Below are 12,285 nucleotides of genomic sequence, written 5' to 3' on the forward strand. Positions count from 1 at the left end.
CTTAGCGCGAACAGAAACCATGCTATATCCTTTTGGGCACGTAGCCGACGTGGGTGCAGGTGGACCATAGGGTTTGGCAAGCGTGTCCTTCGTCATCATCATATCAGGATACAAGCGGTGTGTGCCCTTGTCAGAGCTTGCAAACTCTATATTTGACCAAGTAGTCCTTCAGCCGCAGCGTAGGGAAAGCCTATTTTTATCTGACGCAAGATGGCACATGATAACGTATTTCGCAATTTCTATGTAATAGCATGCGGCAGCAGCGTGGTGATTAGAACACCTCCATGGCCGTCCAAGCTACGGCATCAGCTGGTGGGCGGTTTAAAGCACGGTTGCTGAAGATCTTCGATGCACTGGCCTCCTTCAACACCCAAAAGGGCAGTTCGGCCGAGATGCAACCCTCCAGGCGTAACATCTCTTGCCCGCAAAGAGTTTAAGGGTTCAAGGTTGCATGGTGTTAGTACAGAAGTTCCTACTGTGGCGCCGCGACAGTATGGCGATCGCGTTCCAATCCTTGGTGAACAGCCAATCACCATAAAATGAATAGTCATCTACTCTCCATACCATTTTCCCCAGAATCCTTGGTCTATAAAATCCCCATCCGCCAGGGACGGCCCGAGGTTCGCCTTCTTTCCTTAGCATCTAGCCACCTTAAAACTAACGGTGCTCCTTGCTATCACTCTTGTGTATACCTCCCTGGCCCAACGCAGACTATGGCTCCCTCAAAGAGTGACGACACTCCGGAAGTGTCCCAAAAGAGTGCTGATGCTCCTCAGCCCCCCAAAAATGAATCAGTCTTGACGGAAAAGGACCATGCCGAGATTGCCTTCACGGACAAATACAGCTCACCCGACGTCTACATCAACGGCGAAAACGATACCTTGTGGTTTCCATGGGTAGGCCCAATCGAGCTGAAGCCACTACGCATGGAAACCAGGACTGGAACCTTCGTGGTTGTCCTGCGATCCCCCGTCGATGCGTGGCTGGGCAAGCACCGACATCGCGGAAGTGTAACTGCAGTCACCGTCTCGGGAAATTGGAGATATAAAGAGTATGTCACATCCGCCTTAACTTACTATTTTAGTATGCTAAGATGCCTAGGTATGATTGGGTTGCCAGACCAGGAGACTACGTGGTCGAAAACCCTGGCACGATTCACACACTCTTCGTCAGCGGTGGTACTGAGATTGTGTTTACGATTACTGGCAGTCTCGAGTTCTTCAACGACGATGACAGTCTAAAGAACACCATGGATATTTTTACCTTTTCAAAGATGTACTATGACCACTGCAAGGAGAAGGGGTTGAAGCCGAACGATGGGCTGTGGTATTAAGCACACCGTCGTGAAAGAAACTCGGGGGCCAAATTGCGCAGGACAAGGCACGCAGGACATATGCAACCAAGATAATATAATCCATCATGTTACTCAGAGGGAGTCTTGAGTCAAGGCTCGCAGATCGACTACCAACCACGTTTTGGGCCTCTGGCTTATTGATACACTAAAGCCAACTTCATCGTCGCCTGGTAGCGCCCCGACGATAGCAGAGGACTCATCTCTGAATTACAAGTGGAATGTGTCAGGTTTGACCTCGAAAGCTGACCAATCCGGCGAATTGCTCAACTTTATGCCTCAGGCAGCACTCACCTTCACGTTGCAACTGCAACGCTATGGTCAGCGAAAAGGCCGCTGGAGATAGCACCATTTTCTCACAGAACATCGTACAACGAACAAGAAACCTCAATAATTCAGCCGACACCATGTGGTTGATTGATACTACAACTCTATCCCTTCGACTATTCGCTCGTTCTGAAGGCGTCGAATATGCCATCCTCTCACACACCTGGGGAGGAGACGATGAGGAAGTCACTTTCCAAGACATGGCAGATATCGCTCACTGCGAGACAAAGGCCGGCTGGGCAAAGATAAAAAAGACGTGCCAACTCGCAAAGAACATGGGCTTGGATTACGCCTGGGTCGATACTTGCTGTATCGACAAAACCAGCAGCGCCGAGCTGAGTGAGGCCATAAACTCCATGTTTTCATGGTATCGGGATTCCAAGATATGTTTCGTCTACTTGTGTACTCGGATACACGAGCCGCAGTTACATTCCAGTGGCAACCTCTTGGACGACGAGTTGGCCAGCTACAGGTGGTTTCAGAGAGGCTGGACACTTCAGGAGCTGATTGCACCATCCCATATGAGCTTTTTTAACGAAGACTGGGAAATTCTAGGAACCAAAGAATCACTGAGGGATCACTTGGCAAGGATCACTGGCATCGACACTGTAGTTCTCAAGAGCGTTGAGACACTGCAGAATATCAATATTGGCAAGAGGTTTTCATGGGCAGCCAAGCGGGAGACCAAGAGAGCCGAAGATATCGCCTACTGTCTCTTGGGTATCTTTGGCATAAACATGCCTCTTCTTTATGGAGAGGGTTCCAGGGCATTCATAAGGCTACAGGAGGAGATAGCCCGCTCAACAAACGACCTCACCTTGTTTGCCTGGCAGCAATCCAGAAAGTCGGCCGGGTCTAACTGGCAGCTCAGCGGTATCTTTGCCACCTCGCCCAACGAGTTTCGTCATTGCGACAAACTACTTGTTCCCCGGGGAAAGCTCGAGGCAGAAACCGAGTTCACCCTGACAAACAGAGGACTACGGTTCGATAGGAACTTTGACGTGAGCTACCCCGGATTCGACTCTAATGAAAATCATCTACCAGAGGGTGATTTATTCATGAGGCTGGACTGTCTCGAGAGGAGCGAACGCACCCGCCATGAGGCGAGATGGGTCGGCATTGCACTGCGCAGGATTGGAACAACCTACCTCAGGTTGTTTCCCGACGCTCTTCAATATTGCTCTTCCATGGTTACACACAAAGTCTCTCAGGTCAGGCAAGTTGTCTATATTGCAGCATCCCTATCTGATTCAGACGCCGAAATAATCACCAAGAATATCATGGTCGGCATATACTACAACAGCATTCCAAGATCTCCTATCATGAACACTGGGTACATGTCGGACCCTTCATTCAGAGATGAACCGCTCGGTGTGGACAGCTTTGGATCTGGGGGTCTGCGCAGCTGTATGCATCTACGATTCTTTGCGTTCAATGTAGGGAGGCCATCTAAGGTCTTTCGCATGGCCCTAGTCTGTGGATTGCAAGTTCATACGAGGGGTGAGGGGGTTCAAGATAGCCCTTGGGCTCTGTTGTGCTCGGAGAAACAGTTGCTCGAATCTGTCCCTCGAGCGGCTTCCTACAAGGACCTTTTTGCCCCAGGACCAACAGACGGAGGGGTCAGTTCCCAAGAGAGGACAGAATTCTTTCGGGATTACGTCTTTGAGAGATATCTAGATGACTCTGGGCATATCAGCCAGACGACGATGCCCGATTTGGTTGTCGTCGAAGACCCAAGTACGTCCTACGTGAAACATGAGGTTTCCGTCTCGGTCAATTCCCCTTCGGAGGCTAGGTTTCCGATGTCTTCCCGGTACGATTACGTGATTTTTCTGTCTTATCGAAAGGTCTATAAAAGCTCTGTGACCGATTCGTTACGTATAGGAGGGCGGGTAGGATAATAAAGACTAGTTCCTATGAATCACTTTGCAATCATGTTCTTGAGTATGTTTGTACTCTTGATTTGAGGGTTATAAAACCCATCAAAGACTCAAAATCTTTCGCATCTAAGCTTTGGCAGCCTTTGCACCCTCTGGATCATGTGCCACCACTTCAATCTCCACCCTCATATCATCTTCACCAAGTCTCGTAACCCCCACGCAAGTCCAAATCGGCTGATGTTCCGGCATCCACTTCTTAAAGTTTCTGGTCATGGCAGCGATGGCCTCGTTGTTGAGCGGAACATGATACGAGTTGACTCGAAACACCTGGCTCCATCCCTTGCCACCGGCGTGCTTGAGGTTGTGGTCGACCGTCTTGAAGGCTTGGTCGATTTGCTCGTTAATTTCGGTGGGGATCTCGGCCACCTTGCCCTCAGGACGCCATCCGCCTGGTATAAATCAGCTTTTGTCAATACTAGGGGCCGGTGCCACTCTGAACTCACCTTGTCCAGAACAGTGGATGCTATCTCCAACTCTAACAGCTTGGCTGTACGAGAACTGTTCTCTATTGCTGGTGCCAACACCGGGGTAGCTGTAATATTGGAGGTCCGACATCTTGCAGAGCTACAAAAATTGAATGATGAAGAGTCGTTGAAATCCTGCTTGACGGTTTATTAAGCTTCTTATACATGACATGATAAGCTGTGCGGAATCTATATTCCGTGACCCCGCAGCCTTGGTTGTATCGCCTATGACGCATTATGCATAGATCTTGAACTCTACCCGTCCGTGGCAATCCATCAAGTCAGGGTGAACCACCGCATCTTCGGTTGCACGATCGTGAGAAACCGTTTTCTATCCAGGGATTCGCCGGTCTCCGCTTCAGCTCTCTATATCACCACCCAAGGATGATGGCTCAAGCCAGTTCCATACAAAATGCTCCCATGGCATATCACTCCACAGTTCAGTGCTAACATCGGCTTCTGAAAATGACACAGTATTTGGCGATTCTTGGAGCCTGCTCGAGCCGCCCTCCGCCGTTGATATCCAGAAAGGCAAGTCCAAATTTCGGGATGCTTTGTCAGGTCCAGCATCATGCTTTAATATCTGGCCGTTGGGCTCACGATCAAGGCCAGTTCGGCTCACAACAGAGTCCAATGCTGTACCCTCCCTTCCCTGGCTCCCCATGCGCTTGTGTATATTTTTCATAGCACTGCAATGATATTTGGCAGGGGTCCTCCATGCAACCGATAGCTCATTCAGCGTTTGTAGGCACGACTTGATCCTATCGTCATCCGCTTCACTTAGTCCACGGCTCTCTCTGCTTTGACACTGGATCAAGTAGGGCTAGCGTCGCTGAAAGGTTTGCGTATGTTGCCACCAGTGGACTTTTTCGAAAACTGCCAAATACTTGGCGATATTGATCCCCAAGGGAAGATATACTCCTCGCAGCCTCTATGTAAATGGCCACCGCCTTTTGTGCTAGAGTGTCATCCTGTTGCAAAGGTGGTTGAGGCGAGCTGGAAGGCCTGCGGCGTTAGATATACGGCCTCGCAAGAAGAAGAATAACAGTGTGGTATACCATGCAAAGCGTGTAGGGCTGTGGGGATTTGTTAGGGACTCCGCCCTTGATAGGCTTGAGCTCTGTGCATAGGCCATATAACCAACTCTTCAGTTCGAGAAGAGTAGAGTCGAAAAGGTTTCGCCACTGGTCACCGACTGACAACTTCTTTGGGGCATATCTGGGACTTTGTGAGCCACGGTTCAGCTCTCCTAGGATGGTTACACCTCACAGGCTTGAGAGGATCCTTTCCATGATTTGACTGAGCTTAATCCAAGAAGTATGTAGCGCGACAAATATGTTCGGACGGACTGAGTAAAATTTGTGGCGAGAGTCGCTCTGCTGTGCGTGAGTCGGTGTCTGTGGGAGTTTGACAGCCCCCTGAAAGCCCTTCAATCCATCATCATTGCAAGAGTAAAGCTCCTATACTTTAACCAAGGGGACTCACAAGCATATCGCAAACCCTTCCCGTATAGCTGGCAGAGGTCTTATCCACGCAATACAACGCCCAGTACAACTGCCTCCAAAGTTCTGCTTCTTCCACATTCATACGTACCGAGCTAGCCAGAGAGTCCGGGTCGAGATGAAGACCCATGTCTACGACCAGTCTATTCGCCATGCCCGAGTACAGCCACCCGGCAGCGTCTTGTCCGGAACCCTACTGATATTAGAGTGAACCTTGAGCAACGGCGTGTAGGTGCTCACAAAGTAAAAGATACTCAGAATAGCGAGGGATTGGATCGTCGTGATATTCAGTCGCTTGAGTTCATCATGAAGGGCCTCGATCGTGTCGAGAAAAGGGCGACCAGCCGTGTTTGCATCGTCGGGATCCGAGCGTGCTTGGACACGATCCGAGTATCGAGAGCCACAAGCAAGTATGCAGTATAGCAACAACGGGCTGTAATACCGCCCCTTGTTGCTCTTGTTGTCACGAAATAGCGCCTCATCGACAACCTGGAACCAGGGGTTGTCCCAGATAAAGTAAAGGTCCAAGAGGTGAGCCTCAACTTCTTGGCCAACAATCACTTGGTCACCAAATACCAGTTCATACAATTTTGTGAGCGGTGAAGACTGCTCCTAGGGCGAAAGATTTTGTGCGTCTGCGAGTTTCCTTAGCTCTGAACAAGGGGCAAGTCTGTGGACTAGCAGGCGAAGATGAAAGGGATGAACAGAAAACACACCATCAGAAGCCCGAAACTCAAGACGACCGCTTGTAGTACCAAAATGCCGGGCTTGGCCGTCTTGATCAAATTTCATTGATTCATCAAGAGCCAATGCCCCCTCAACAGTGTCACACAATTGATCAAGCGCAGTCGCTGAGATATCGATGGTGGAGCTCTGTGGAACAACGTTCCGCTGCATCAGCTTGGCCGCAGAAGCATCAAATCAATAGAATTCATGCGTAGAATCTCCTCTAGAATTTGAATTCTAGCTTGTAGCTGTCGAACGCACGCATTGGGGGCCATTCCACGGCCGTCGTCCTCTGTAGTGTAGATGCATTCCAGTTGGCGGCTTGAACACAGTGGACATGTCGGCTTCTGACCATCACACTACCCACTAGTCAGCATAACATGCTAGAATAGGGTATAATCACATAGATTCATCTTTGCACGGCGACGGCGGCACTCTTGGCAAGCCTTTGCTGCGTATCGGCCCCGAGCTCCGGATTTGCCGGGAGCGGCCGCATTCTGCCGGGGATTGGAGGACAGGGGGGCTAGTCCTCGGCCAACATGCACTGCATCAGTCATCTTGATACAATGAGGAACCAGCAAATAATGATGGGGATCAGGTGAGAGGAAGGGACCGACTCGAATCTCGTTGAGGACGGGAATGCTCCGGTGCGGACCCACTTTTGCGGAATTTACATTCCGGGAATCCTCCGGAGCTCAACAGTAAGAGTTTCCAACACAGGCTATACCTTTCACAGGGGCCAGCTATATAGTTGGAGATTTCATAGGTATCATAGTCCAAATTGACCAATGTCTTTTCCAAGCCATGTTTTTTGCCGTTTGCTGCTAAAAAAAATAAAGGTAGCATTCGCCAAACACAGCGTGCCTTGCTGACCCAGTCTTCAGCCCGCGCCGCATGCAAGTACTGAGCATCCAACCCTCCAGCAAAAAACAAACCTCACTAAAGCAATTCAACGGTCACGGAGGCAAAAAGTGATGATGAGAGTGGGATTCGAACCCACGCCTATTTCTAGACTGCGAATCGTTGCTAGTTCTTGTGGAACCTGAACACAGCGCCTTAGACCGCTCGGCCATCTCACCTTACTGGTTGTTGGATTCCAGCGAAGAATTTGGGTACTATGTTGACCTGGGATTGAGTGGAAAGAAGACGAAACCCTACGGAGTTGGTGTGGGTGCTTGTCCTTGTCAATTGGGTGGTTGGGAGCAGAGATTTCACGGCTGCGTTGCACCCCGTTGTGAGGTTCCATAGACTTTCCCTTTTTGGTAAAGCCTCGAATTAGAGTGGCCAATGAGGGACGGCCTGAAGAGCGGGAACGGAGCTTAACGGAAACTCATGTTTAGACGAGATTTCATCAAGGATGTGCAACGGTCTTGAGAGAGTGATGGGATTATGAAATGTTGAAAGAATAATGAGAAAGTGGATGAAAGGGAATGAAATTCTCTCTAGCCTAGACATTTGCGTGAAAATATGTAAACGGAAAAAGAACAAGACCCATTGTCTCTACTGCTGAAGCATAATGCTGCCACAGGTTTGTTTGTCCACAATCACTGTTAACCCACCCTAGAGCAACTCAAGCAGTTCTGAGGCCCAAGACGTAGGTTTCCTTCGAGACTACCAGACGCCTGGATTGTTTTCTTCAAACACAAGCCATGTCTCCTGTCGTTCCTCGTCTCTCGTGACAGTCCATTACCATCAAGATTTCCACACCAACCTGCCTCTTCACGCTCGGATCCTCTCCACCTCCACAGAGACCATCCAAGCCCACAACAAAACAACACTGCCCCATCTTCTCAGCCTTCCCACTCTTATTCCGATTGTGCTTCTCTAGCTCTCATCCAATCACAAGGCAAGATGGCCGAGCGGTCTAAGGCGCTGTGTTCAGGTTCCACAAGAACTAGCAACGATTCGCAGTCTCGCAAGAGGCGTGGGTTCGAATCCCACTCTTGTCAGCTCTATTTTTGCGGTTTCCGCCTCTCTTTTTGCTATCCTGGCCCCCCTCGCTCGTGTCAAGTCACCTGGGGCCCCTGGTGTCATGACCCTCGTTGGTACGTGCTGGAAGGTGCGCTGTTTGTGGTGGCTTCCTAGTAGCTTTGCATGTACCGATTCGCTGGGCAAGTAAGTTGAACAGTTAATTTGCCCCTTATTCTTAAAAGAAATCAACTTGGCTGTGTCTAATGTTAATAACGAGGATAACGAACAGTCATATTGCTTTGCACTGGTAACTTTGCCTCTTATCAAGCCACACCTTATCACCACTCAACACTCTCATCAATTTGACACAACATTTCCCCATCTACGGTGAATCCAGACTTGGCTGAAGCGAGCACGTGGTATTTGAGTGCGAGAGTAAGTTTCCTGCTATTTAACCATTGAGATGCAGCCATAGAATGTTATTCTAGGTTATTGGGGTTTTCGGCGTTGGAATTTAATGCTGACATGTGTCAATCACTGCATTCTTTGTTATTGTGACTGATGGCTTCTTTTAGAAAGGTCGCCAATTTCATAACAGTTGGAAAGAGCACTACAAAGAAGAAAGGATGAATGAAAGCTTCTTCACGAATTTATCAGTTTCTACAATGACGGCTTAAGTTGGCACTCTTATCAATTACCAAGTAATAGTCTCGGTCACATAAAAGTATCATTCACGTAAAGTTCTCAACCAAGTAAGGTTCTTAGTACCAAAGGAAGGTGCCATGTACGAACGAAGCATAAAGAAGAATGAAAACTTTTTCAGTCTAAAATTTTGAAATATATAAGCCACGAAACCCTTCTGAAACTTTTTTCTTAAACCTACAACATCAACTACAGAACGATTGCTAGCTTGACCTGAGCCCAAGTCTAAACGGACACACCACCATCATATCACTCAATCAACAACAACCCATATAGAGCGGAGACAAGATGCCAGACGCCCCAATGTGCGGTATGGCTGAGAACAGACTGCTGTGGCCTATCGAGAAGCACTGGCTGAATGTCCGGTTCCTCAACGGGAGCCGGGACAACAGGGAGCTTGTGCGGTCGATTGTGGAAGAGCACTTCGACTCCCTGCCTATCGGCATCAAGTTCTACTTCTACCAGAGGGGCGAGACCGGTGAGGCCGACATCCGGATCAAATTCTCAAACAGGTCCCGCTGTTATGCAGGAACAGCTGCTAAGTCAGTTCGCTGGAGCAGCAAACCGACCATGAAGCTGGACCTTGAGACTCTGAGGCGCTTCAACGGCTAAGATCGACGACTCTGCTTTCAGAACTTCGTCCTGCACGAGTTCGGACATGCCCTTGGCCTTTTCCACGAGCATCAGCATCCGAATTGCGGGAAGAAGTGGGACATGACTTTTCTTCAATACAGAACTGGGTGGTCTCAGAAAATGGTTTACCATTCCTATGCCCCCCACTCACCCGAAGGCAAGACTTTGGAGCCCTATGACCCAAAGTCTATCATGCACTACATCATCCGAGAGGGCGATGAGCTCCACAGCAAGGCAACGGTTCCCGGCAACGCCGTCCTGTCGGAGGGAGACAAAAGAATCCTCGCCCTGCTCTACCCGCCACGAGAGGAGGGCACGTTTAAGCGACCGGGAGACAACTCAGAGAAGGACTTTCCCAAGAAGCAAAAGTGGTGGAAGCGCATGATTGAGAGAGTATCGAAAAGGAGATAATAATAGAATTACTAAATATAAAATTTCTCTCACCTTAGTAATATATACTAACTCCTTTTATTAATATTAACTTAAAAATAATATATCTGTCTCTTAAGAAACTAAAGGTATTATAATTTATTATGAAAGGTTTAGGAGATTATTAATTTAATTAATATGATAATTATAATTACTTCAAAATTATATTAAAAAATCATGTAGCTAAAATTACTTTATTATTTACCCTTACCGAGTAGTACTTAAGATTAAAATTTAATATAATTATACTACTAAACCAGGGCCTATCTATAACTCTCTTATTTTCTTAGCATGTTTTACTTATTAGCACGTGAGTCTCTTCTTCTCCTAGATATATTTAAGCTGTTACTCCTTCTTATTATCTCCTCTACTTCCTGTCTACTCTTTCACCGCCCCGACCAGATCTACTGCCACTGAAAAACGAACCGCCAGCAGATATTTCCCAACTTCTTCAAAATATGAACTATTTTATATCAGTGTAAGATAAATCACACATATAAGCTGTCACCATTCAAACAGGCCCCTAACCAACTGTACCTCGAGATCGTCCACAACCAGGACAAGCCAGCCGTTGAACTGGTCAGCGAAAAGGAGCTATCGGCGTACTCATGTTTCATGAAAAACAGGCAAGCCTCCCCAAATTCAGGCATATCTTTCACTGACTCGCTGGTATCCGTCGCCTTCAATAGCTATGGCGAACTCATGACTTTCTTTTCCAAGACAGTGGCAGACCGGACCCGACCGGGACAACGTCTAGATGGATTTTGAAAGGGAAAGCCATGGACATGGGGCGAGGAATCCGAGATAAATCCTACTTGAAACCTAATTTCGTGCCAAGTCCTGGCTAGTCTCCCGGGGACACCAAGATCCCGAGGGCCGAATAGGGATAAACTAATACGATAAACATCAAAGCCCCTATTAATAGGATGCACATTGTGCATTTAAAAGAAGTCGGCCGCTGAGCTTCATGGCCTCATTTTACCCATTACACAGGTAGACAGATACGGACTCTGAAAACCAAGCTTGGAATCTTACGACATCATGAGCTCCAACGGGGAACCAGGAGAGTTTATCTTTTATCATTACGATCCTTCCTTCCCGGCCGCTATTGTTTTCATCAGTTTTTTTCGGCATAACGTCCCTTCTTCACCTCTATCTGCTCATCAGGTCGCGGGCCTGGTATTTCATACCCTTCTTTGCTGGCTGCGTCTGTAAGTTTCCACACTCAAGCCTTGGATTGCTAAATTCGACCGTATTGTTAGTTGAAATCGTCGGATATATAGGTCGAGCTTTATCTGCGACAGAGACTCCGGACCGCACTCGGTCCATCATGATGGAACAAGTCTATAGACACTCGTTCATTTGCACTTTTATAGACTCAAGCCACCTCAGCTTTCAATACAACTTGGTTACACTGAATACCATTCAGCATGATAGAGCTAAAAAAATATATAGCCCCTTGAGTTCCCTAAAGCAACGACAGACAGCACCATCACCAATCGCCGGCTTCCTAAAGCCTCATGTCTCTGAAAGACAAGAATAAATTCATAAATAAGGCTACTTCTCGGACATCTTGTCAAGAAAATTGCAGACCATGTTAGCTTTCGTATGTGGGCCGAGATTTCTCCTTGCCCCTGACCTGGCTAAGGCAGAGTTTCAACAAACGTCTGCCAGGCACCAGAGACAACTACCGATAACTCGCACATAACTTCCACTAACCAGCTGATAAATGTGGCTCATGCAAGTGTCCTTATTGGTCCTCTTTTGGGGGCTGATAAATCAGGCTCTCCGAGTGACTCGGCCGGTGTGGTGTGCGCAAGCAGGCTGAGCTACTTGCAATTTCCGCGATCTCAGCTCCCGGGCTTATCTGCATTCTGAAAAGAGAGCTTTGGCTTGGCCAGCCAATACAAAACCACACAAGGCTCGAGCAACTCCACCAGGCTGTGCCCAAACTTGTGCGAACCGGCCGACGAGGCAGGCCGTCGATCCCGTTCTCCAAGAGCCGTATATGCAGCCACAGCTGTACTGGTCGAGTAACATGGCCTATTCTAGCCAACGCTGCGTAGCTCAGCCGCCACCGTGACAAACGAATGCACATCTAGAGCAAGTCGCCATTATTCAGCAACTTGAGCTGATTCAGGGATCCAAGGCTCTCTCCCTTGGCTTGCCTTGGCCTTCACAGCCTGATTTAAATGTGCTGGCACTCTGGCTTGCCCGTGTGGCTTGAAAAAGGGCTGTGCCACCCTTCAGAACCCCTACGCCATCACAATATGAATGGCAAAGTCCCTCAATGTGCAAAT

The 12,285-nt window shown here is 48.3% G+C and overlaps 4 protein-coding genes across 4 annotated transcripts; 2 read left to right on the forward strand and 2 right to left on the reverse strand.

The window, feature by feature from the left end:
* Window positions 1–641: 641 nt before the first annotated feature.
* Window positions 642–1,333, forward strand: NCS54_01228200 (Cupin-7 domain-containing protein; the record flags this gene model as incomplete). Its single annotated transcript, XM_053157522.1, has 2 exons — window positions 642–1,051; window positions 1,102–1,333. Exons 1-2 carry the CDS (start codon window positions 714–716, stop codon window positions 1,331–1,333), a joined length of 570 nt encoding a protein of 189 aa, XP_053013497.1. The 5' UTR covers window positions 642–713.
* A 425-nt stretch (window positions 1,334–1,758) lies between these two features.
* On the forward strand, window positions 1,759–3,131 carry NCS54_01228300 (HET domain-containing protein; the record flags this gene model as incomplete). The annotated part of the gene is made up of 2 exons (XM_053157523.1): window positions 1,759–3,011; window positions 3,119–3,131. The coding sequence occupies 2 exons, from the start codon at window positions 1,759–1,761 to the stop codon at window positions 3,129–3,131; spliced, it is 1,266 nt and encodes a 421-aa protein (XP_053013498.1).
* Window positions 3,132–3,684: 553 nt separating this feature from the next.
* NCS54_01228400 (Hypothetical protein) lies at window positions 3,685–4,173 on the reverse strand (the record flags this gene model as incomplete). The annotated part of the gene is made up of 2 exons (XM_053157524.1): window positions 3,685–4,007; window positions 4,062–4,173. 2 exons carry the CDS (start codon window positions 4,171–4,173, stop codon window positions 3,685–3,687), a joined length of 435 nt encoding a protein of 144 aa, XP_053013499.1.
* An 875-nt stretch (window positions 4,174–5,048) lies between these two features.
* Window positions 5,049–5,521, reverse strand: NCS54_01228500 (Zn(2)-C6 fungal-type domain-containing protein; the record flags this gene model as incomplete). Its single annotated transcript, XM_053157525.1, has 3 exons — window positions 5,352–5,521; window positions 5,141–5,300; window positions 5,049–5,078 (listed from the first exon to the last, which is right to left on the reverse strand). The coding sequence occupies exons 1-3, from the start codon at window positions 5,372–5,374 to the stop codon at window positions 5,049–5,051; spliced, it is 213 nt and encodes a 70-aa protein (XP_053013500.1). The 5' UTR covers window positions 5,375–5,521.
* Window positions 5,522–12,285: the final 6,764 nt, after the last annotated feature.

Source organism: Fusarium falciforme, chromosome 10, assembly GCF_026873545.1.
Source record: "Fusarium falciforme chromosome 10, complete sequence".
Classification (NCBI taxonomy): domain Eukaryota; kingdom Fungi; phylum Ascomycota; class Sordariomycetes; order Hypocreales; family Nectriaceae; genus Fusarium; species Fusarium falciforme.